Source organism: Eleutherodactylus coqui, chromosome 1, assembly GCF_035609145.1.
Source record: "Eleutherodactylus coqui strain aEleCoq1 chromosome 1, aEleCoq1.hap1, whole genome shotgun sequence".
Lineage (NCBI taxonomy): Eukaryota > Metazoa > Chordata > Amphibia > Anura > Eleutherodactylidae > Eleutherodactylus > Eleutherodactylus coqui.
Window position 1 is genome coordinate 444,714,516 of NC_089837.1, and position 26,855 is coordinate 444,741,370.

Consider the following 26,855-nt stretch of genomic DNA (forward strand, 5'->3'; position numbering starts at 1 on the left):
CGGTGCTGGCGTCCCCGTCTCCATGGCGCTGACCAAAGCTGCCTTCTCCCTGGATTAGACGCGCTTGCACTGAAGGGGCCGCTCCGGCATGCTCGCGCCGCACAGGTCTTCTGCGCATGCGCAGAAGACCTCTGCGGCGCGAGCACTCCGGAGCCGGACAGAAGAGGGCAGACTGCGCAAGCACGTCTAATCCAGGGAGAAGGCAGCTTTGGTCGGCGCCATGGAGACGGGGACGCCAGCACCGGAGGGGGTAAGTGTATAACTTCTGTATGGCCAATATTTAACCCCTTGAGTGGCACGCCCGGAAAAGTTCCGTGACGAGCTCCACTGCTCATAGTGACATAGCCCGGAAGATTTCCGGGCTATGTATCACTATGGGAGCTGCAGAGCACAATGCCACAAGCTGTGACAGTGTGCTCTGCCTGCACAGACCCACAGAGAACAAAGCAAGGGCTTTGAAAAACCAGCAGAAGATATTGCCGACATGTCGGCAATGTCCTGCTTTGTTTACAGGTTGCCATAGAGACCATCGGCTTGTCAGAAGCAAGCCGATGGTCTCTGTGGCAGGGAGAGCTGGTTGTTAGCTGTCAGAGGACAGCTAGGTACCAGCTCTTACAGCAGAGATCAGAGAAAACCTCCGATCTCTGCTGTGTTAACCCTTTACATGCTGCAGTCTATGTGACTGCAGCATGTAAAGGGCTGTCACTGCAGCATGTAAAGGGCTGTCACCATCGGACCCCCGGAATGTGATCAGGGGTCCTGATGGGTCCCTGTGGAAGTCCCCTAAAGGGACAAAAAAAAATAAAACATTTTTAAAAAATTTAAAAAAAAAAAAGTAAAAAAATTATTAAAAAAATAAAAAAAACACTTGTCTCCCTTTACTTTGTAAAAAATCAAAAATACAATCACACATGTGGTATCCATGTGCGTCGTAATGACCCAGAGAAGGAAGTTAATACATTATTTAACCCCTTAATGACATGGCCCCTTTTTTCTTTTTTCCCCATTTCTTTTTTTCCTCCCCCCTGTTTAAAAAATCACAACTTGCCCCGCAAAAAACAAGCCCTCATATGGCCATGTCAATGGAAAAATGAAAAAGTTATGGCTCTTGAGACGCAACTGCAAAACTAGTTGAAATTCAATGATTAGACCATTTTTAAAAACCTGCCCTGGTGGGCACGACAGGGTGGTAGGAAACCCGCCACTCAAGGGGTTAATGCACGATGTATATTACAAAGTGCATTAATATGGCCATACAGAAGTGCTTAACCCCACTTGCTGCCGCGGGACAACCCCTTTAATGCCAAGTATGGAGATTTAACAGGGGGATTACAGCTAAGCAAATATACGCAAAGCTGCCTACATTTTTCTGATGAAGCTACATTTCTATCCACTATAGAGTTTTTCCTTTAGAATACTCACAGTCTCTGCATCCACAAAGAGAGTTGGACATTCGGAGCACATCGTCAGTAGTTGGGATGTGCTCACAAACTTTGACCCAATACCGCGAAGACTATCTCCAAGATAACAGGCAGCATCACATGTCAGGAAGCAGAACCTCTTCTGGATACTCTGCAAGGCACAATGGTTCATTTATACTCATTGGATCAGCAGGAAACAAATACCTTCAAATACTACAAAAAGTCAAATCAATCCAAGAGAATAAAAATGTATAGACTGCGTAAAACAATATGGTTCAAGGACATTTAAAAATAATATAATTATCTACAGTGCAGGAAAGAAGAAAGTGCTAAACTCTATTATATCAATGCAGGTGACAGCAATCAAAAGGCATCTTATATCTCAAAACTAATGACCTCATAAATACATATTCATTTTACTCATTTATATAATGCATACATATGCCACAGAGCCGTACATCACTTGATATAGGGTTTTGATTCCATTCAGGCTCACAATCTAAATTCTACTATTAGTATGTTTTTGGAGTGTCGGAGAAAACTGGAGTATCCAGAGGAAACCCACACAAACACAAACTCCATGCAGGTGTTGTCCTTAATTAGACTTGAACCCAGGACCCCAGCGCTGCTGGGTAATAGTGCTAACCAATGAGCCACCATGCTATCCTACTATAATAGAGTACCCTAATAGAGCATTGATCTCCGCCAATTCATTCATGGCTAAATTTACTCACTTCTGCTCTCTGATACTCCAGGATCTTGAAACCACGAACAATTCTAACACGCAAAACCAGAGATATTTTTGATCAGTTTGTCATCGCCTGCAGAACCCACCTTAAACAAGGAGGAGAATACGTGAAAGGTATAAACTGCACAGGACCCATCAGAATCAGACATGAGCTGATTAATATGACTACGCCATGCTTCCTCTGCATCGTCACATGCCGTGGGTTGAAAAGCAGCCAAGATGGCGGAGAAGAACGGTGAAGGGGGAGGTGGCGTTATTCGGTCTCCATCCCCAAAGCTTTGAAGAAAGAAAAAGTGAAAGATGGCAATTATACTAAGTGCATTAAAACAGACCAGACAGTTACTGTAAATGACTCTATCCCGTAGTTTATAGCACAGTATCAAAATTCAATTCCGTCAGAACTACAAACTGAAATGCCCCACTTAGCCCATTCTATTTTCCATTAAGGGGGTTAACCCACCAAAAACAAATGTATGACAGCTGGGGGTCCGACTGCTAAGAATCACAAGCACTGCGCTCAGCTACCTCCATTGACAGTGAATGCAGTGGTGGTGATTAACGCACACCGATGCTCCATTCGCTACAGAGATTTGGATTGCGTGGTCCTTGTGATCCCTGGTGGCCCAGCAGACAGAACGCCAGTGATCATAATTTATCTTTTGTGCTGCTTTAGCCGTGCGCCTATAACAAACGAAGGAAGTATGTGAGATAAAGAAAAAAATCCCAAAACATACTGGGTTAGTGCATATTGCTCCATCATCCGATCGTCTTTCTCTTCCTCGGCCATCTCAAGGTTAAAGCTATCATTACATTCAAACACCACTGGCATTTCGCTCATTGATCCTGATAGGTCATCTTCTTGTACAGTTGCATCATCTTCGTCAAGAACAGCATCTGCCTAAAAATTTGATTTAAAAAAAAATTAACATGCTAACGGTCTTCAAATTATCAACCAAAATTTTGAACCTTATAGAGCCTCGTCTAGTTATCGGACATATCATAGTATAATATATTTCACTCCCGGTTATATTTTGGCACAGAGACTTGACAACTTGATGCCACGTGAGTACTTTTTTGTCTTGTGCCTCTATGTAATTTGGAGGGGCAACCATGGGAAAATAAGTTTGGTATGGTCTCCTATCTGTCAAAATCTTACTTGGCGTTCTCCAATGCTGAACTCTATGGGATTCTCATAGTCAGATCATCTGGCTGGTATAGTCATAATCCACCCAGATATAGGTCTAAAAAATATCTTCTCTACTGGATATCAAGACTGAGACCACTACAGGGTACATTTTTGTATTCAGATTACAAGGTGGATCATGCTGATGACTCACTTGAGGCATCATGCTCTTGAGGAAGGATATGGATATATACAATGGGAGTAGATATAAATATGCTTTCATTACTGGGATCCTGAGTTTGAATGAAACTAAGTACAACATTCCCATGTAGGTTCTCCTGTGCCTGTGTGGGTTTCCTTTGAGTACTTTGGTTTCCTCCCACACTGCATACACATACAGATAAGATAACTGGCTTGATATGAAATTGGCCCATGTGTGAATGGTTTTGCAAAAGGGCATTGCCAGCCCCACAGGGGACAGGGATTGAAGCAAGTGATGGAAAATATGTGTACAGTGCTAAGGAATTTGTTGCCACTTTATAATCAAATAAATAAAATATTTTTTAAAGAAAAAACTATGTATTTTTTAACATATAAAATAGGAAGTAGGCCAGGAGAACCGCCATGTTAGCATTACAGGACTCACCTACCGGTATAAGTAAGATTTTATAAGGTTAGCGATGACAACTAACTTTTTTGTTGGGCATTAGATTTTTGAATTAATGGTATTCAGTAACTTCAGTATCTAACGTATTGCTTAAAATTAAATGTAAAAAAAAAAATAAAACAAAAAAAGGCAAAAAGTTTCTAATCTTCATTGTCTATTTTATCCATCTTCCTAATAGGCACGGCAACAATGACTTGGTCTCAAAGCCCCTTTTTGGCATATATGGCTCTCTGGTGTCTGACACACAAGGTGCCCAATAAACACTAGGGAAAGTTCTAGAACCTATTGAAATGATAAACTCTTGCACCAACAAAATAGTTAAGTGATGAGCTGAGATTGCAGATTTATGGTATCCAATTTTTACTTTTTCTTCCTAAAAAGAAAACATATGTTTAACTATAAACCAAGAGAGTAAAATACCAAAGTCTGCCATTGACGCTCACTGTATAAAAACTCTTGCCTCAAACAGAATGGTAGACTAGACTTCAATTATGACAGCATCCAAATATGAATGCATCCTCAACACGAAGCCCATAGAAAAGGACAGTGTGCAATATTTAATCAATGTATGCCATAACCCAACTTGGCGTGGATGGTTAGTGGCAATCTATGTTGCACATGTGGCCCTCTCTACTCTATATACTTCTAAATACTAAGTATAAAATACTGCAGATTGACTTTAGGAAGGTGAGAACAGAATACTCGTAAAACTCCAAAGGTGGTCATCTGTGGAATCTGCATATAGATACTTATTCGGTACGTTAATAACTAAAGATGAGCGAGCATACTCGCTAACGGCAATTGCTCGATCGAGCGTTGCCCTTAGCGAGTACCTGCCACGAGCTGGAGCAAAGATTCGGCTGCCGGCGGCGGGGGAGAGCGGGGAGGAGCGGAGTGGAGATCTCTCCCCCCCCCCCCCCCTGCTCATGGCCACAACTTACCTCTCACCCGCGCCGGCACCCGAACCTTTGCTCCCGAGTGGGGAGATACTCGCTAAGGACAATGCTCGATCGAGCGTTGCCCTTAGCGAGTACCTGCCACGAGCTAGAGCAAAGATTCGGCTGCCGGCGGCGGGTGGAGAGCGGCGGGGGAGAGCGGGGAGGAGCGGAGGGGAGATCTCTCTCTCCCTCTCCCCCCCCTGCTCATGGCCACAACTTATCTGTCACCCGCGCCGGCACCCGAACCTTTGCTCCCGAGTGGGGACATACTCGCTAAGGACAATGCTCGATCGAGTAATTGCCGTTAGCGAGTATGCTCGCTCATCTCTATTAATAACATATGTTACGTCCCTCCCCATACAAGTCAAATATGCCAGAATTCAAACAAAGTCTGTATTAATTGAGTGCGCCAAAATCTATAAATGTTTCCTTGTTCCCCTGTTTGCACACTGCGATTGAATAAACGGTGTTGATGTGTTTGCTGCAGTTTGCTAATAGCTTATATACAGGAAAGAAAACATTGATCAACTTTCACCAACCTTTTATAATGAAAGAATCGAGTCTTCAATGCACCAATGCCTTCAAACAGCAGCATAGAGCAGTTTTTGTGCAAATCTAGCAAAATACTGTGGTCAGAATTTAATATTCTGAAAGCGTGCCAAAATGGCATGAATTCATTCAAATGTGCATTGTGCACAATGGGCTCCCACATAGGAAAATAAATCACGTAGAGGACATGCAACCCACATCATAAAAAGCATTTTGTGACCAGTGCCCGCTAACTTTATGTATCTCAGAGTCCAACATGCAAAAAAAGGAAAAAAATCAACTGAGGTCTATGTGAGAAGTTCTTTAAGTTAGCCGGATCAGCGTCATAAGTTAAAGCAGAAAGAATTCAAAGAAGTGTGAACAAGCAACAAGCAGAACACAGATGTGATTCATCATGGTGTGCATTCATATTTCACATGTAATAGATTTGGAAAAAGGTCGCACTACATATTTCATTCCATGTTGGGTTGAAATATCTAGATTTTAAGTGTTTCACATTGACTGCTTGTGGAGCTACAAAAAACTGCTGTATATGGGGTCACTTTGTATAAAAATATATATACTATATAGGATGTTGAGCAGAAGCAGAAAGCTCCTGGGCCCCAATGCAAAATCTGCAATAGAGCCCCCTATATACCATGCACCATTTATACAACTGATGTCTTCTTTTGTGGCAAAAAGGCCTTTAGACTCTCTTAGGGATCAGAGGAGGGGTGCAACTGTTACCTATGCGCCCACTGTGGCTACATCCATGATGCCAAGTACACTATGTGAAGCATTTGGGCTTTGAATTGAACCAGGGCCCCAGTTTGCATGGGTTAAAAAAAAAAAAAATTCCAAAATGAAAAAAATTATTTTTACATTGGTCAGATTCCTTAGAAATTGGCTCCATAGGAAGAATATATTTTCAGTTATCATATAGTGAAATTAGACAATGAGCTGCACTATGGATATGAACTTCCTTGAGTGCATATGCCAATATGTTAGTGCTACATACATAATGAAGTACACAAATACATTACTAGTTATTACTAATAAGACCTTTGTAGTAGTCAACATTTCAAGGAACACGTTCCCTTTCATTAATGTTAACCCCCCGTCTTCAATTTGAAGTTCTATATAAATCTAGGAATTGATCTATGATGATGTATCTATCCTACATTACTAACTATATGCTAGTATATTAATGCAACAGATAAGTATCTGATACTTTTTCCACAGTATATACAAATAGAAAATTTAAAAATTAAAAAAAAAAGTCAAAAATAATTTTCAGACGACTTTCAAGCAGAATTTCACAGTGTAGATTTCATCCTACATAAGTAGGATATACATTGGTTAGAGATCATTGAGATTTTCTGACACTGGTTCGGAAAGACCAACATGCATCATCAGTCACCATTCGGCATCTTCTGCATTACAGTGGTCTCTTCATAACCAAAAATGTTAAAAACGTAGATACATGTGAAATATTATGCTACAAGGGCCTAGAACGGGCCAAGATTAACATTATTAGCCACCAAAGTTAGTTTAAATCTTCATTAAATTTGCAATTGCTAGAAAGGACCAGGACTCACTCCCGAACCCATCAGTCAATATGGTGTTTAGTCAGTATATTAGTCTCCAACTATGAATTTAGATAGAGTTACTGAGATGGAAGAAGCGTTCATACAGCCAAGGCTAACATTTGAGTTCTACCAAAACTCCATCACCTTAGAATCCTCAGATAAGAGTGGATTAGTGATTTCAGGCAAAGACGCATCAAAACTAGAGGTTCTTGTGTTAAGGGAATGGGGATCAGCAGAGGTTGTGTCACATGATGTGGAAGGAGACTCCATGTGATTTGTCTCTTCTGAAGGAGAAAGGCTTATGATCTGCAACAAAAAAAGACATTTGTTAGTTGTAAGTGTATATACTAGGAAGAAACCATATTTGATTTAGGCCTCCTGTACAGTAGGACTCGAAAGAAGTCTAGGGGTGCCCAATAATGACTCCATAAAACTCATAGTCTGTATGGACCCCAAGTATGACAATCTGCCCAAGGCCCTTATTAAATTTTACTGAGATAAGCCTCAAATTAAACTCTTATGCATTGGAAAATTTCCTCCTTCAATGGAAATGTTCAAACAAAGGCTGAACAAATATCTGTCTGGGATGATTTCGTGAATCCTGCACTGAGCAGGGGGTTGGACCAGATGACCCTGGAGGTCCCTTGCAACTCTACCAATCTATGATTTTATGGGACATACTGCACAGGCCATGTTATGACCCTTATGAGTTATAATAAAAGTACCTCCACAGCACCACCTACTGGAAGGTGACTTCATTATAATGCAGCTAGGTGTCTTTTCTTCCTGAAGAAGACACTAGTTTAGCTTATATCCTTAGTCTTGTTGCAAGGCCTGTCGAAAAGTTGGACACTGACTCATAGGGAAGTCACCTTTGAAGAGGTGGCGCTGTGGAGGTACGTTTTCATTCCTTAGAGATAAAATAAAAAACTTTAAAGGGTTTTCCGAAAGTAAACTATTGATGTCCTATCCTCAGGACAGGTCATCAACAGTTGAACGGTGGGAGTCCATCATTTCAGATCCCTGCTAAAAAGCTGATTGGAGAGCCCACAGGCCTCACTCAAGCACTGCTATCACTTCAATCAACTTGTAGGCGGGGATCCTGATTGGCAGACCCCTGCCAATCAACTATTGATGACCTATCCTGACGAGAGGTCATCAATAGTAAAAGTCACAGAAAACCCCTTAACTGCTAATTAATAAACTAAAAGTATTCCTGTTTAGGTGGGCTGGAGAATCATCTGGACCCCAGGTAATAAAGGTTACAGATGTCTTGGTACCCATGACAAAGTTTTAGGCTTTTTTTTTAAAATATGAATTTATTACTTTTTTCATGCTTTTTCCAGATTTATAAACTTCTTACCCTACTTATAAAGAACATGGGAAAATAAAACTTCTTGCTGGTACTCCTCTGTTCTCGGCCTGGTATGACAACTAGACCAGAGTGAAACTGCGTCTAAAGCAATTTAATATCACAAGGACGCATCATCCACTGGCTAGATGATATTACATCACTATGAATATATAATTATAGAATTGAGCAATGCAGCTACTTGTGGTGTTACCGTGGCCTACTTTTTACACCAGGGTGTGGGTGAGCGCGTGGAATTTTGACAATTGTTTGCAAATTCACCCTTCCTAATTTTTTCCATGTTATCATGGTTAAATGGTTGCGGGAAAAAAAAACATCTTTTGGTTCCAATTTTTCTGATACAGAGCCTACTTCCCACAGGCATAGGGACACATAATAAAATCCTGCATGGCTATAGCTGTCACAATGGACAGCTTACGATACTTGGATTTATATAGCTCCCATTATTTATCTCGGTTGTTTCTGTCTGCAGCAGCTCCATTCAAACTCCTTCTACCCTCGGTCATTCGTTAAGAAGGTCAACATGCCCTCTAATGATGAGCCAAGCCGCTTTTTCTAAAACAGTCGTGAGTGTATACATTTTTTTTTGTAGACCTTTAAACAAATTTTGCAACTTTCTTATGCCAGTTCTAAATTCCCCCTAAAGTTTATATTGAGTAATAAGTAATAAATATAAAACTACGAAATACAGAACATGATTTTTATACATTGTGACCCTCTAGGGATGCGATTTCTTTCTAGGCTGCCTTCTCCATTAACCCCATCCTTGGACTTACCAAGTCAGTGGATTCCAGGATTTGACTTGTGGTGAGGTCTTCTTCTGAGGATTCATCTGAATCGTCCTGGTTCAGTTTGCTCAGGCTATGTGTGCTTCCAGAAAGCTGGCTTTCCTCCAAGAGCTGCATATCGCACTTATCCAGGCTGTCAAGAGAACGTCTGCGAACTCCCCAGTTGAAATTATCCATACTTTCTCCCTGAAATCATAGAGATCAGAAGCTGAAGACAACGCTCTACTTACAAGGAGGCTCACACAAGCCTGCGCTAAACAGAATACCTTATGGTATGATAATGTCCTTCAGCAATAAAGTCTTTTTCTACGGTAGGACGTCAGAGTCCCCTTCCAGACGGCTGTGTTTTCATCTGCACGTTCCACTCCTTGCTTTAAAGGACAGCCATGCAGACCCACCCAATAGCTAAGTGTTTAATTAGATGTCATACGAATAGTATGTTTCTTTGGCTACTCTTCAAAGCTCATGTATTTTCACAAGATCAGCAAATAGATGGGCAGGGTATTCCAACAGTTTGTAGTGGGCCAATATTATATTCACCATGAGTCAAATTACAATCTGAAGATTCTGAAAACATGTAGGTCTTGTCAGGGACATAGGACCTGGGTACAGAATCAAGACGAGGAGCAGAAAACAACTACTAGGGTGGAACATTACTGCAGGGATTCGGTTTCCTGTGCTTTACTTGCTCGACAATAACACTAATTACTTGCTGTGCTCAGAAGGAAATTTATACAAGACTACACAAATACAGGAAACAAAGCCAAGTCTATTCATAAGGAGCTAGCAAACACCCTACAAGACAGAATTTTAGTATCGATGGATTCTAGAATATAATAGTATAGGGCAAGGGTTCCCAAGCTTTTGTAGCTCTTAAGCCACATTCAACTCAAAAATGGAGGAGATAAAGTTTTAGGTTAGGGCTACACTATGACTATAGTCAAAACACGTTCAGTGGCCAAAGACCACACCGGGGCTCTGCTACGTTGCATCCTAATGTAAGTGAATCCAATCAAGTTGTCACAATCAATAATTGCAAGGAATGCAAACCTGAAGAATTTTGGGGGATTGTTTGGTTGTAGCAAGTTACAACATGACCGCAATCTCTTATATTACATTAGCATGCAATGTAGTTGTCTGGTTATAATTCAGAACTCCCATGGTGAGTGTGTGTCACAAGGGGCTCCTGAGCCAGTGGTTGGGGTCCACTAGTATAGGGATTAGAGAATTATCATAACGGGTCTTTATATACTTAGATGGAATGTTGGTTGATCTTCCATCTAGTAGCCCATGCTATGGGTTAGGTCAGCAATCCCACTCCTCCAAAGAGGCAAATTCCAACTACTCCTGCCATCAGGAGCCAGGAAGCCCCCATACCATTAAAAAGTTGGCAGATTTGACCAACATTCACCCAATACTTATGGCTATGCTTTAATCTTGAGGGTCTTTAGGAAAATATCAACTTTTACATGGAACGAAAGCCATTAAAAAAAAAGTTTGTTCGTTCGCATGTCATTGTGTATGATCAGCGATCGTTTAGTCATTCACATTCACTGGTACAGTCAATGTGAACGACTTGCAAACGCAAATCCAAACGAAATTGCGAATGATCTATCTACCTGTAAAAATAGGCTCCATGATCAAACAAGCAAACTGTCATGGTTTGCATGTGCGAATGAGTTATTGCTCCATGTAAAAGGAGCCTAAGTAGCCATCTGAATACAGTGATGAGCAGGAAGGATGTGCTTTGAGGTGGCTTACTGAGTGTTGCACTTAGAGGGAACGCTCACATGTATTTTGCCTTAGGGATATCCCTCTTCTGCATAAAGCCTCAAAAATTATTAAAGGGGTTGTACATGTTTAGCCAAACAGGCCTGCTTTTTCCAGAAACAGCGCCATTTGTGTCCATGGAAATGAACTGCAATACTGACACGGCCCAAGGACAGAAGTAGTCCTGCTTTTTATTATACAAGGAAAGAGGCTACAGAGATAAACAATCTATCCCAGCAATGGCTTTATGTATGGGTTGGCTTTTTACCTTTAAGTGTTTTGGTTGTTGTGAAATTTACTATTATCCATCCTTGCCCCCAGAACTATCACACGTCTTTAAAGGGATTTGACAGCTCTTAAAAATTGATGACATAACCACAGTATCGTTGTAGATGTTGGAGGGCACACGTGCTTCTGTGGTGACTTTGAGGGCTCAGTCACACGGGCGTTTTTTGGCATGATTTTTTGTGTGCAAAACTGATGTGCACAAAAAATTGTGTGACCGAAGCCAGGGTCACGGCTGTTTATCAGTCCAAAGGGCTCAGTCACATGGGCGCTACCCGCTATCCTCTGCCACAGCTGTGCCACAGCTGTGGCAGAGGAGAACGATGTTCGCCCATTAAAGTCAATGGAGCCGGCAATACAGCTGGCTTCATTGAAAGCGCTGTATTGATTTTCAGGGAAGGGCTTCAAATATAAGCCCTTCCCTGAAAATCATCCAAAAAAACTGTAAAAAAAAATAATATATATATACACTCACCTTTTTGCAGCTGTCGGATTTCAGCTGTTATCATTTAATAGCTGAGAGCTGCCTCTGATTGGTCACAGTGCTCAGCCAATCAGAGGCAGCACTCATTCACCCATTCATAAATGGGTGAGTGAGAGCTGCCTCTGATTAGCTGAGGGCTGGGACCAAACAGAGGCAACCCATTAAGTAGGCAGCGATTTTAAATCCCCGGCTGCTGAATACTACAGAAAGCAGTTCAGGAGAAGAGTCGGCTGATCTCTGTCAGCTGCAAAAAGGTGAGTATATATATTTTTTTATTTCTTACATTTTTTTTGTATGCTTTTCAGGGAAGGGCTTATATTTGAAGCCCTTTCCCAAAATTATTACAGCGCTTGCCGGCAGCCCATTGCTTTCAGTGGAGCCGGCTGTATTGCCGCTTCCATTGACTTCAATGGGCGAACATCATTCTCCTCTGCCACAGCTGTCACAGCTGTGGCAGAGGAGAACGATCTTTAGTATATGTTCTTAATTGGGATGGCGCTGTGACTAAGCGCTGTATGACTAAGCCCTGAGTCCCAATTCTCCATCTACTTGTCTTGATGAAGGGTCACCAGCTACTTAATCTGTGTACATCCTGTGCTACACTGTTTCCATAGTTCCCATTCACTTCAATGGGAGCTACACAAAGAGCGCTGTGCTGAAGCGCTTGGCTGTTTTTGCAATTAGGGTGTGTTCACATGTAGCTGACTTACTGTGGACTTTATCACAGATTTTGATGAAAATCTGCAGCAGATTTCACGCCTTCAATTTGAATTAAATTGAAAGACTGCTGCACACCTGCACCAACATCAGTTTGGCGTCTGGGACAGTGGGACCCCTGGATATTGCACATTCTTCCAGTCTTGAGGGAGTGCTACCATCTATGTACTCACAGTATAGATCATCAACAGCTGATTGTTGAGGATCCACCACATAGGATATTGAAGACACAGATCCCACTGAAGTGAATGGGAGCTGGAAAACCCCTTTAAAACTGTATTTTAAAGGAGATGTCCCGAGGCAGCAAGTGGGTCTATACACTTCTGTATGGCCATAATAATGCACTTTGTAATGTACATTGTGCATTAATTATGAGCCATACAGAAGTTATAAAAAGTTTTTTACTTACCTGCTCCGTTGCTGGCGTCCTCGTCTCCATGGAGCCGACTAATTTTTGGCCTCCGATGGCCAAATTAGCCGCGCTTGCGCAGTCCGGGTCTTCTGCAGTCTTCTATGGGGCTCCGTGTAGCTCCGTGTAGCTCCGCCCCGTCACGTGCCGATTCCAGCCAATCAGGAGGCTGGAATCGGCAGTGGACCGCACAGAAGAGCTGCGGTCCACGGAGGAAGAGGCCATCTTCAGCGGTGAGTAGAGAAGTCACCGGAGCGCGGGGATTAAGGTAAGCGCTCCGGTGAGCTTTCTTTACCTCCCTGCATCGGGGTTGTCTCGCGCCGAACGGGGGGGGGGTTGAAAAAAAAAAAAACCCGTTTCGGCGCGGGACAACCCCTTTAAGCATGCAGCATGGGTAATTTAAATCTAGCACCAACAGTCACTGAATAATCAAGAATACAAATATTAGGATTCTCATGACAGGATTGAATTTGCTGGAGGCCCCTCTCACCTGACCCCATATTGTAGTGACAAATAGATGGCCATGCATGTGCTTGGCCTTCTCCACTGAAGTCTATGGAATGTATAGAGATAGATTTAACCCTTTCCAATCCAGCTTGACGTCTTAAGACATTGTGATTTAAAGCTGTACAGCCTTGATGTTGGAAAACGTCAGTTGGGGTTCTCTTACTGTAGATTGCCAGCCTCTCTGCTGTCGGAGCCTATCCAACGTGTCACCCCATGTAGTACTGGCTTTAGCCAGCATATAGCACCGTTGTATAACGGCAGAAAAAGAGTAACTCCCCTAGGAAAACCAGGATACAAATTGGATTGGAAAGGGTTAAATCATATAGTACCTCCAATTATATAGAAAATTAATATGGTGCAGGACTGTGCACAAGAATAATTTTTCTATAAAACGCATAATAGCAGATTTTAATTTTACATAGCAGCACGAAGCGGCCGCGGTCATACCTGTGCATTAAGAGACAGAGTGTTCTGCTCCCTGTCTGTCTCCTATGCAGTACAGCAGCCACTACTTTGAGAGAAAGACAGTATGCAATAGAACCGAAACATCATACATGGACGAATAAAGACACTTCATTTCATTGCAAGTGCCTACTCATCTATCTAGTCTCTTCGCCTATGACTTCCCTCCTCTTGAATCTCGCCACTCCTCACTATTCTTATTATTAGATAGGCCATACTCACAGGCCTATTGGTGAAACCAACCCTCTACAAGTTGTCTGCTGGAAATCAGTTTGGACCACCTCTAATCAGACTTCTATCTCATATCCCATGCACATGTCTGTTGTGGGAAAACTCCTTTAAATACAGGCACATTCATAAGGCTAGATTCTCCTCAGAGGAAAGCTGAGAACTGTTCACATTTCAGGATGTAATATGGAACAAAAATATGACCTTGGGACTGCACCCGTAATAGGCTGACAACTTTTATATAGATTGCACTCTAAGTTCACACTGCCTTATGGGTAGCACTACATGTAAAGCTAAGACATATGCCACTGTGTACCATACAGTGGCATACATCCTTATCATTCCTAATGCAAAAACACATGCTGCACATTTTTGTTTTTTTTCTGCAGTGGTCGACTGTAAAGGAGAGTGTAGCAGACTACTCTGTACTATACAGGCTCTGGTGAATGTCAAAGGAGTCCGTATACACTATCCTACCAAAAGGAATTTGGCACCTGAGCAAGAAACAAAAGTAGTATTTGTTTCCATAAGTTAATACTTAGTGGGGCTCCTTTGACTCTAATGACATAGGATACTCTGTTGCATACTTTCTACTAACATCTGATATACTTCAACTGATATTTCCCTTCATTCATCCTGCAAACATTTGGCAAGTTGTCTCAAAGCTGCTGCATTTGCCCATCTACAACAAAGCGAGGAGCATCATCATTGGACAATTGAGCAATGGAAGAAAGTTCTATGGAGTGATGGAGCACTACTCCATCTTTACATCAAATGGATATACCTGGGTGTGGAGGAGCCTTGGATGGCTTCTGCCTGAGTGTGTTGTGCCAACAGTTAAGTGCGGTGGAGCTTCTGTTATGGTCTGGGGAGGTTTTACGTGGCATGGTCTTTGTCCATTGGTTTGAGTGGCAAGAGCCATGACTACGGAGGTGTACCTTGATACTGTAGGCAATAATGTGCTGCTGACAATGTGGTGATACTCTGGGAATGGTCAGCCATACTTCCAACAAGACAACACACCTTGTCACAAATCCAACACTGTTTAACGTTGGTTTGAAGATATGGATGTTACATGATTGGACTGGGCTGTACAGAGTCCCAACCTGAACTGTACCGAACATCTTTGGGACGAACTGGAACATTGGGTCAAGAAATATGAACAGCGTCCAACTTCTCTGAGAGAACTCCTCAGACATTACTAGAAAGCATGCCACAGAGAGTATCCGATGTCAAACATATGTAAGTAAATGCTACTTTTGATTCTTGCTCAAGAGTCCAATTACTTCTGGTAGGATAGTGTAGCATCCATCTGGCCCATTGCGGTTTATAGACCGGTTTAGCTTATGGGCATGGAGTAAACTTTATGAATAAGTAGTAAAAAGATTATTTCCAACTTTTCTCTAAGGATGGTTTTTTCACAGTATTTTTTGCAAGAAAGCTGCAGTTTTGTGGCAGTTTTTCATGTTGCTTTTAAGTCAATACCAGAATTAGATTCTAAAGATATGGGAAATATAAAGGAAGGACTTCTACTTCTTCCTTCCTGCTGGATCCACTTCTGACGTTAGCTTGAAACTGCAGTGGCATTTTTTCAAAAAAACACTGTGCTTTGCAAACAGTGGCGAGGGGCGAAGAAAGAGCAGGAGCTCAATGCATTAGCACTAGAGATGAGCGAACGTACTCGGTAAGGCCGATTTCGCAATCGAGCACCGCGATTTTCGAGTACTTCACTACTCGGGTGAAAAGTACTCGGGGGCGCTGTGGGTGAGCGGGGGGTTGCAGAGGGGAGTGAGGGGGGGGGGGGCAGAGGGAGAGAGAGAGCTCCCACCTGTTCCGCGCTGCTACCCCCTGCTCCACCACACCACGCCACGCCCCGCCCCACAGCGCACCCGAGTACTTTTCACCCGAGTAGTGAAGTACTCGAAAATCACTGTGCTCGATTGCGAAATCGGCCTTACCGAGTGCGTTCGCTCATCTCTAATTAGCACCCGTCCAGCCTCCACCCCTTGCAGAGAGGGGCAGCATATATCGATCAGGCATGAAAACCCAACCGATATACGATTGTCTGAATAAGCCCTCAGTGTTATTTTTGCCCTCCTTCCTTTGTTTTACCCCCCTGGTCCCACATCTTTCTTTCCATATATAGTAGGAAATGAAATGGATTCTTCTAAAAGGCTCGGCCGTATACTCCAGCAGTCACCACCTCTACACTCCTTTTGTTGGGGTCAGGAATGTGAAGAATTCCCTCTGTCTATATAATTATAGGATTTCTATGAGTCATTAGCCAAAAACACAGCAAATATATTCATGCGGCTGATAACATATTCTAGGCGCACGGATCATGCATCCCCTTAAAACATGGTAAGTCCTCCGTGTGCTCTGTGAAGGAAACTCACATACAGTGGCTGAACGTTAACACTTTCAGGTTTACAATGGCGTTATCTTACCTGAAGCTCCTGGATTAGCAGAAACAACAAATAAGAACAAAACAAAAAATGAGAAGAAAAACCATTTTCAGTCTCCATTGAATAGGTTCACCACAGTAATACAGTTATATTAATGAAGACACAACATTGAGACAGGACTGCTATGAAAGTAGTATTTACATTGTATTCTACAACAGTAGCAGAGCAGAGCTTGTTACATGTAACAGCTGTGTTTGTCAATAGGCAGAGCTCTCATTAGTGGTTTACATAGATCTGCTAAGGGTGGTTTCACATCTTCGCTTTAGCTGAGCGGAAAGCAAAAGGACCCCATTATAGTCGATGGGGTCCGTTTGGCGCTGTTTGGTTTTGTACTAAGTTAGAGCCGTTCAGCCATGGGGAATCCTCTTTGCTGCTCCCTGGACAGGAAATCCCCAGGAAAGTGAATCCCCCTCAACTTATGCTAAAAGTTCTAAGTACTCAGAGACAGGGTACAGATGCAACTTCCCGAAGGTCTCCTGTCTGGGACCGCCATGCAGTACGCAGCGTATTATACAAGCAGAGCCTTGTACTGCTCTGCCCGTCTGCATTAGTTGGGTTAATACTACAGATGACCATTACTTTACAATGTTATCAGGAGGCACAAGTGATGAAGCCCAGGAGAATTGAGCAACAAATTCAGCTCTGCTACTGCAGTGTATAACGGCACATTATGTAATCATATACAAAATGACAATATATAGCATTCTAATAGACCGCTCACATATTTCCATAGGATGTAGTGTAATTTGCCATCCTGCAGAATCCGCAAGTCTAACGTGCAGATTTTGATGTGGAGTTGAAAAGGACTTCATTCTGCCAGCAATTTTGCATCAAAATCTTCATTTAGACCTGTGGATTTTGGCGTGGATTTTCACGAGGCAAATTTCGCTGTGTGTTCTGAAAATGTTCTGTCCCGGATGAAGAGCCTCTAAATAAACCAAATTAATTACTTTGTGTTCCTGTTTCAGTGACATTAATGTTAGGGTGGTTTCGCACGGGCGATAAAATTGTGCGATTTTCGCGCAGTGTAAGAGTGAGTAAAAATGCAGAATTATGAAACCAACGATTTTCAATGGGTTCCTTCACATTTGCGATCTTTTCATATTTGTGATGTTGATGGAAAAAAAATCGCGGCATGTCCTATCTTTCTGCGTTTTGCTTTTTTTTTTTATCTCCCATGTTTCGCGAGAAAAAACAGTGTTAACTAGAGATGAGCGAGCGTACTCGGAAAAGCACTACTCGCTCGAGTAATGTGCTTTATCCGAGTATCGCTATGGTCGTCCCTGAAGATTCGGGTGCCGCTGCGGCTGACAGGTGAGTCGCAGCGGGGAGCAGGGGAGAGCGGGCGGGAGAGAGGGAGAGAAAGATCTCCCCTCCGTTCCTCCCCGCTCTCCCCTGCAGCTCCCCGCTCCGTGCCGGCACCCGAATCTTCAGACCCGAGCACAGCGATACTCGGATAAAGCAAATTACTCGAGCGAGTAGTGCTTTTCCGAGTACGCTCGCTCATCTCTAGTGTTAACGCTTAAAAATCACAGAAACAAAAACTCCACGATTTTGCCGCAGCGATATCGCAATCGCCCATGTGAAACTACCCTTAGTTCCCCTCCTTATTAACTAATTATTGATTGGATGTCTCTGGGAAACGCTTACCTCTTGGGGTGCAGTTACACAAGTTCTAGTGGCTGCTGCTGCCATGGCTATCAAACGGCACCCTGCAATCTCACTGCAGGGAGTCGTTCGGGATCCCAAAACTCCAATCGGCGCATTTAAATGCTGCTGTCAGAATTGAGTCAGAGAATTGTCAGAGTTAACAGCCACGATCAGCGGGAGTGCTGACTGTATCGGTTATGTGCAGTGTCGGCTGTAAGAATCAGCCAACATTGTATGGAGTGGGATCGGATATTGATTCACCTCTGTACAAACCCTGAATCTCCATTATGTAACTGTACATCATGGGGCGTTAAGAGGTTTTAAAAAGTCTATATGTTAAAAATATTTTTTTTCATTTTTGGTGATTTTTTTTTTAGATTCTCCACATCACCCCATAACTTTTAAAATAAATCCTAATGTCCTGCAGTTTTTCCTCTGGCCACTACGCCTAGTAATAGCCCGAGATGTCCTGTTCTGCATAGCAGCCTCATCGGCCATAGACAAAATGGTTAGGAACTGACTCACTGACTTCTATGGGAGAGTGTTGTGGGTTCTGTAATCTGTGAAGCGGTCACTGTGCAAGGAGGGGGAGGAGGTGAGCTGTCACCATTACCCATTATGACTGGTGGATCCTGTGTTATGTATATATAGGTGTCATCTTTCATTCTAATCCTGACTAGGATGATATTGAGAAGTGATCTCTACAGAACAGTAAGTGTCAGACTATCATTAGGATTAGTGGTCAGTATGAAAACTGCAGATTAAATTTAAGATTTTGTTTTTTTAAATATAGATCATAATATGGAAAAGTTAAAAAAAGTCACCAAGGAAAATAAATGTTTAACATAAAAACTTGATTTATACAATAGATCATTTTTACTGATGACACTTTTCCTTTAAAGGGGTATTTCCATCTCAGCCAATCATGGCCACGATGAGAATACTCTTCGTTACGAGGTAGCCGGGGTGTATAGGAGTTACGTAAAACAGCTGATTTGTCTGTCTTACACTGTATCCATAACTTTCATAGCAGTGTAATATAGGGCAGCCCACTTGGCTGATTCTGTAACTCCCAACCACCCCTACTTGCCTTATCAGCCAGGACAGGGGGTCAGAACTCAAGGTATGATAGGTCCCAGAGGTGGGTTCCACATCTAAAACACTTTTATGACATATCCTGTGGATATGCCATAAAAGACAGAAACAGGAATATCCCTTTAAGGAAAGTCCTATATGTCTGGAATGAGTTCCTATGAATTCTAGTCTAGCTGCAGACATGTGTTGTGTCTTTATGTATGTAACCTACTTGGATGAGGAGATTATATAGCATCTGTGCATTACAGTATGTGTAATCATTTAGGCAATAGTAGCTGATTGCAGGTACAATTCCAGTACAATGTAATGGTAAATTCTGAGGATGACTATGACGTAGATTTACTTTAACTCTTACCTCTCCATCCTCAAGTTCTACATCCAGGAAGTCAAAATCTCTGAAGACCCGGAACTGCTGTTCACTGTTTGTATCATCCATGATCTCTTGCTCCCTTATTGTATCCTCTGATGACACCAGGCTGGTCTGGTGATCAATTAAGTCCAACTCACCACATGATGAAAAAATAACCTGTAGACGGTGACATAAAGATACAGTTGTAATGGCAGGCTGCTGCCTTCAGTAGCTTCTGTAGCGAATACTAGCAAAGCGCATCCAGCTGGAAAGCTTTCGAGTCCACACCTAATTCCTTTGCCTGTTATTTTTAGACTGCACTTTGACTATTTATGTTGGACAGGTGCCTTCGAATTGAAGTTGGATAAAGTGACGACTTCAGACTAAAGGAACTTGGCCAAGGGGAACGAGACTGCTCGGCTTCCTCAGAGCGACGTACTTGGTATTGTGTAAATGTTTACACGAGATGTTTAGAATGGCTGAACGCTAAAGCAACGATAAGCATCAAATGAGCTGTGGGAAAGGATTAGGCCATCGAATTAGGAACTTTATGAGAACACTCCGAGCTCATTCTCTAAGGAATTGTATTAACAGACCATAGACGGCATCTACTAACATATAAAAATTTGCAATATCATGTTTTTAGGAAAGCGTTGGATTATTTTAACACATTGTCATGCTGATGAGTGCTGAAATAATCTGCCGTACCATCGCCTTCTGGAATGGTAGCTACCCTAGGAGTCAATATTTGGCCTTTTAATAAGCACTGAAATGTGACTACGGATGTAAGCTAATCAATAAGATCGATGTACATAAAGCAGTTGCCGTGTTCTTGTCCCTCATCGGTGTAAAGTAGAATTTCGGTTGGCTAGTTGGGAGCCCAGCAAGTCCGTGTGTGTGTTGTAATGTATTTAATTGTGGAGAGGACCACAAGGGTGTAAGGAATCTTATGTAGGCCATGCAATGCTCCCTGGGAAAATGCCATGCAAATGAGTGTTGGAATAGTTCTCCACAGCTCCACCTACTGGAATGGTAATATATCGTAATACACTGCAACTCTGTATCTGAATTCACAATGTGACAAATTCTAGTAACTACATAAACTGGACTATCATTTTTAGGGCCCTTTTAACGGAATGATTATTGTTCAGGTCATCGTTGGATCGTGTGAAACTGAACGACAACAAACGATAATTTGTTTGCCATTCAGTTTATGCATGCAAAAAAATCTATGTAAACAGGCAGTTCATCTATGAACGACTGACTACCTGTTTACTTTGAATGGCGGGAGTGATTATTGCTGCTCTGTGAAAGCACAAGTGCGATAATCTTTGGGATGACTTTTGGGCACTTAAGCACTCAACAGTTATCCCGTGTAAAAGAAACCGCCTTACACGGTAATATCAGACAATCCCTGGGGTGTAGAACAGTTAGACTCATGTCAATCAGCTGATATCACGCAGAAAGATTCTGTGTGGCCTCTTACTTCCCCTACAGTAGTCACTCAGGTGCTGCATCCGGTCCGTTAGTTACAGGTGCCAATAATATTGTGAAACATTGGCTGAGCGTGTACAAGAACTTGGCTATTTCCAACAGCTCCACTGAAATGAATACAGAAGCAACACACATGCTCCTTCTAAGGCCCAATACCCACGGACAGATTTTTGCTGCGAAATTTGCGGCCAGACACACGCCTTGAATTCCACAGCAATATCCATCCATATCATGCTATGTTAAAAGATTCGTTAATGCCTACAAGCGGAAATCAATTGCAGCATGCTCTATTTGGTGCGCAAAATCGCACAGATGGCTTCCATTGCAGTCAATGGAAGCCGTTTGATTTGGGGCAAGTCCAAAATGTCAATTTTGAAATCGCTGCAGATCTGCATCATCGCCGTCGTGACGAAACATCATGCCCTGCCCTGCCCTGCACTGCGCCGGCAAAAACACTCGCGGCAGATCCAGATAGGTGAGTATGTGTCTCTGGCTGGGCCCCGGGTCTGATTCCGCTGCGAGATTTTGCAGTCGTAATCCGACCCAGCTGTGGGCATTCGGCCTATCTGAGAGGGGTGCAGTGAAGAGGAGAAGGGGACACAAAACCTGCCTTCTTGAGATTGGTGGGGGTCTCAGTGGTGAGAATGTCATTGATGAGACTTTTATCAAAAAGTTAGTCTTGAGATAGCCCCTTTAATATATTGTACACTTTAATAAGGTTATAATTAGAGATGAACGAGCACGCTCGTTTAAGGCTGATGCTCGAAAGAGCATCAGTCCTTTCGAGTAACTGCTTACTTGTCGGAGCACCATGCGGGGGGCGGCAGGGGGGAGAGTGAGAGAGATCTATAGCCTACATAAAATTCAGATTCTCCACCACTGTTCTGTGAGCCCACAGGAGCATGAGCTGTACACTTCCCTTTATGGCAGCCTGTAGTCTGCTTACAGTACAAGATGTAGTTTGTTCATTCTGATGGGATGTCTGAATTCTGTACTTCTGGCCTGCACTTTTCAGGTACAGTTACACTTCTTCCATCTGTTCACTGTTTTGGATGGGGCTGTATTTTACCACAGCAGACCAATATTACATTGTGCTAAATGGATTTCAAAATATCTGTTCATGCATTGCAGCTGAAGACTTCGGTCCCATTGACAGTGAGTTTTTGTGCTTGGATGCCATGCCAAAATCCATGCTATTTTTTTATCCAACTGAATTCAGTGGGAATCCATGCCATAGTTCATACAGCTTGCAAGGAAAAAAGTGTATTAAAATATCAATTCTTGACAAGAATCTGCATTGGGAAATCTACACTGAATGGCATCAACGGCATCTTGAGGCTCAGCCTTGGACTTCTGCGGTGGATTACAAGGTGAAACCACGTCACATTTTTCCAATGTGGATTTTGAATTGAGGCTTTGTCTTGCATTTTTTGTGCATTTACTTCTATGCCAAATTGTTAGAATGCAAAAAAATGTTTTTGTGAATGTGGCAGTGATGGAGCCTTTCACCAAAGCACAAATGGATTCTGTCAATAGCATTAGGCATTATGCATTGATGGATATTTTCTCTGGTTAGAAACCTCTGAGCCCCAAAGCTAAATCAGAGACCTTCGCTGTCTTAGGTGGCAGAAAGTCCTTTGGGCCCTCTCAGGCAGCAGGACCCTGGTACAACTCACACCTCTGCACCCCCATATATCTAGTTACACCCATCTTCGGTTATGTGTTGAGACCCACATCAATCCGTCCTAAGTCCCTGTTATTACAGCGCACCATAGTCAAGTATTGCATTTTCAATAGAGACTTACAGAAGGGTTTTTACTGAGGCCCACTTCTTGACCACAGAGTGTGAGAACGTTCACAAGCTTCTCCCGGGTTTTCTTCTAAAGAAAGATAAAATAAAAATATGAACACACAAAAACAATACAAAAACATATTAAAAAATCAAAGAAAACAATGCATATACATGAAGACAACGTCCTGTACATCTCATTACGTTGGTATCAATAATGGATTGGTCATGTTAGGATACACGAATGTAGACGAGATATACAGCCGCCAGTGTGTCTTCAGGCAACGGTCAAGCAATGTCTACAAACTGCAACACAGATAATTCCTGTTTGGGAAAAAACACGACTGCTGACCCCGGTACATGAGGAGAAGATTCACTGTCATTGCAGAGAAGGAGCGATGATCCTTGTCAGCCAACACAAGAAATGTTTGTTCTGGTCTAGTAGACTTGGAGAAGCAGAACAATTGTAGCAGTAAAAAAAAAATGCTTCGACTGACAGTAAAAGGCTCGTATTTCAAGAATACCCATCAACAGAAATGTAATAACACAGACAAGCGGGAGGGAGGAAGGAATTCCTGCACAGCCTGTTTAATTTATCCGCTGCTTCGCTGCTCGCATTCCTTACATTTCAATGCACCAGCTCTTCATGTAACCACAAAACACTGGAGCAGAAACCTAGCAAGAGAAATAAGGGCCGTTACCTGAGATGACTGAGGTCGTTTCCAGCTAACAGGGACTAAAGCATTGGAATTGGATCCCGAGGAGGTGGAGGATGTGCTCCGTGTAACCGGCATAGCTCTGGATTTGCCATCTCGTCCAGTAGAGCTTTGAAGGTCATCAAACCTTCTGCCTATAATTGGGGTCTAAGAAGAGAGAATTACTTGTATATGCTTTTCCTTTTGCATTAAAGAGGACTAGTTAGAAGGCCCTGACCTATTTTTGTTTGCCTTATATACAAGGCATTTAAAAGGGTTTAGCAGAATGAAAATAAAATTAAAGGGGTTTTCCAGAAGTGAAAAAAAAAATCTATGGGCAGGGAGCGGTTGACAATAAAGAAATGAGCCATACTCTCCTCTAATGAGGTCCCCTAGTTCAGCACAGGCGCTCTAGATCTCTGCCATAGCTTCAGTGGTCACAAGATCGCTCAGCTAATCAGACGCTTCAGTGGTGACATGCCAAACATGGCAGCAACACTGCTGATGCATGCGATTGGCTGAGGTGTCATGTACACAATGAACAGGACATGACTGTAGTGACACAGAGTTAACGGGACCCTTCCATAATGATAAGTGTTTGTCTCGTGCCTTTGTATTGTCAGTGTCTTTTATGTGTATGCAGTTGATATGTATTGCACCTGTGCAGCACTGAATGGGTTAATGTCTGGGTTGCGTCTGAGAAATGTATCTTGTTGTGTGTCATGTGATCGTGCTAGATATATGTGTTTGCAAGGATGCTATGCAAGAGAGTCTGAGGGAGTCAGTTCGTTGGAGTCAGTCTTGCAAGAGCCTAAGTGAGAAGCCTGCAAAAGTGCAAGTAGTGGAGCCTGTCTCGGGAAGAGAGACTTTTATTGAGTAAGAGAAAGTGTGCCTTGTCATACAAGGATTCTCAAGATGGAGGAGGCTGAGCGATGGCCTGTTTTCCGCCCTGGGCCCCATTCACCCAGGCCACCTCAGTGCAAGTATGGAGGACTGAGAGAGAGAGTGAGAGGAGCCGCCATGCAACGTTGAGTGCAGCTTCAAATGTGAGTGTGTACTGGCAGAGAGCTGGAGAGAAAAACTGAAGAGAGTCGTCGGGAGCAGAACCCCACAGATAACTGGGACTGTGGCTTCTTCTGTCATCCTGTGAATCCTCCCTGCTACACCACTATCTGTAATGCACCTGTGTTTGTCTGGCAGCTGTAATGTTCAAGGATTGTTAATGTGTTCTTCAAGTAAACGAGCTCTACTGACCCTTCCCGGTTTTGCTCTGAAAGTTACCCCTGTGTGTGTGAACTCTTTATTACAACTTTGTGATTCACCGCAGACGACGGAATGGTGGCGTCACCCGTGACAAAAAGAACTGTAACGTAAACCGTGGACTGGGTTTTCCCTGTGAAACTCCCCCAGCAGTAACTTGGTCAGGTCCCGTGCTACCCCCAGGGGAGGAGATGGTAGAGCCCTGTGACAAGGTCTTATCTACCCTGCTGACTCCTTGGCCGTGGGCCCGCTCCTCGGACGCAGCATGAAATTTCTTTCAGAATTGTAGTGGCAGGACCCTTGGCTATTGTGCTGAACCAGGGGGCCACATAAAAGGGGAGTATGACTTGAAAAGCGCTGCGGAATAAGTTGGCGCTATACAAATAACAAGATTTATTTTTATTCCTTTATATTCAACCACTGCCAGCCCATAAAATACTTTTTTCACTCCTAGAAAATCCAAATAAATTGAATACAGAAATGATAAAATACAAAAAATCGTCAAGGGGGTTGAATGTTGCAATACCAGACATAGCCTATGGACACGACTGGCACTGTTTTTGGAGAAAGAGAAGCAGACTATTTTCTAATCCCGCGCAATAGTTTTAAATACAGTATGCATCCTCATTGTGATTATGCTTCTGAAATCTACAGTTCACAACAGCGTACTTACAGTGTTTAGATCAACCATGGCCAGTGGGAGCAGAGTGGTCATGAGGGATAATGGGTATTTCTTTTTCTTAATTACTTTTATGTCTGTAACTAATTAAATTCTATTTACAGAAATTCACTTTTAGGTTATATGCACACAGACAATTTAAAAGTTGCACCCAAGATTCTCGGGTGCCGCTCACATCGGACAGCACACTGACACTCCATCCATGTGCTGCCTGATGTGCGGGCCACCACACATTTGCATGTACTATTCTCGTCTAAGAATCAGACAAAAATAGAACATGCTGCAATTTTTTTTTTTACTCTGACTATTTGTCCAATAAAAAATAGCCGATGTGGGGAAGGTTGTGGCCTAGATCGTTATGTGAGCAGTGGAGACCTTCGTTGTGCTGCATCACGGTTCTTGTTGTGGAAGTGCGGAGAAACTGAGGCTGGTCTGTTATGTGGCCTGTCTGTTTATCAAGTTGCGATGATGAGGAAGAAAGAAGCTGGTGGTGCACATACATTTCATGATGGCGGTCAGGCTCGGGCATCTGCAAATGTTATTGTAAATACTTTGCACCGTGAGACTGCCCGCGCAACATCAGTGGTAATATTGAATATTGAGTAGGGCGATCATGCGAAATACACAGAATGCTTTGACCATTTTGATTGCTTTACTGAGAAATGCCGCAATGCAGTGAACAGGTTGGTGTATTTTGCTCACTCAACGCCTCCTGTAACTCCGGTAAGAAATGCTCATGAAACATCTACAGTTGTATTTACCTCCTCTGATTTGGATTTTAATAGGTTATCTCACTATGTAATTGAGGAGGTTAAGCATGGCCCTGTTTTAGATGCTTCATCTGCCTCCGTGAATACTCTTGTGCAGCGTACTTTGCAATATAAATCAGATGATCTAGTAAATAGGCTAAGGAGAAATGATTTGCAACTGGCAAGGGGGGGGGGGGGTCAGAAAAGATGGCTAAAATCAGTTTTTGGCGAGGATATTTTGTCACCTTTCTGTGATGTGGAAAGGGTTCATAAAGCTCATATTAAACTACCTCCACCTGATGCCATGCTGAGAATTGTTTTGATAAAACTCCTGCATTGCCGGGGTCGCACATAGACAGATTCTATTAGCAGAATCTGCGATAGCCAACCGCGTGCAGGCACTGAAAGGCATGAGCTCTCGATTTTTCCTTCACAATTGCGGATACAAATTGCATATTCTGAGAGGGGGGGGGGGGGGGGGGGGGAATTAAAAAATTGCACCATGCTCTATTATGAAGCGGACTGCGCACGGACGGCAACCATTGAAGTTAATAGAGGCCGTATTACCCACAGCCCACATACAATTAATATTGG

At 42.8% G+C, this 26,855-nt stretch overlaps 1 protein-coding gene across 4 annotated transcripts in view; it reads right to left on the bottom strand.

Moving 5' to 3' along the window:
* FRY (FRY microtubule binding protein) overlaps positions 1-26,855 on the bottom strand; it is a 304,066-nt gene that overhangs the window by 18,265 nt on the left and 258,946 nt on the right. For 3 of the 4 annotated variants that reach the window (XM_066582996.1, XM_066583004.1, XM_066583011.1), the window contains exons 49-56: positions 23,580-23,741; positions 22,895-22,969; positions 19,602-19,772; positions 9,163-9,360; positions 7,159-7,320; positions 2,904-3,067; positions 2,256-2,445; positions 1,423-1,572 (exon numbers count right to left, since the gene is read on the bottom strand). In XM_066582996.1, coding sequence (XP_066439093.1) covers positions 1,423-1,572; positions 2,256-2,445; positions 2,904-3,067; positions 7,159-7,320; positions 9,163-9,360; positions 19,602-19,772; positions 22,895-22,969; positions 23,580-23,741 — 1,272 coding nt within the window. Of the gene's footprint in view, positions 1-1,422; positions 1,573-2,255; positions 2,446-2,903; positions 3,068-5,436; positions 7,321-9,162; positions 9,361-19,601; positions 19,773-22,894; positions 22,970-23,579; positions 23,742-26,855 lie in introns of those variants that run through there. The other variant, XR_010787154.1, reaches the window with a different exon arrangement.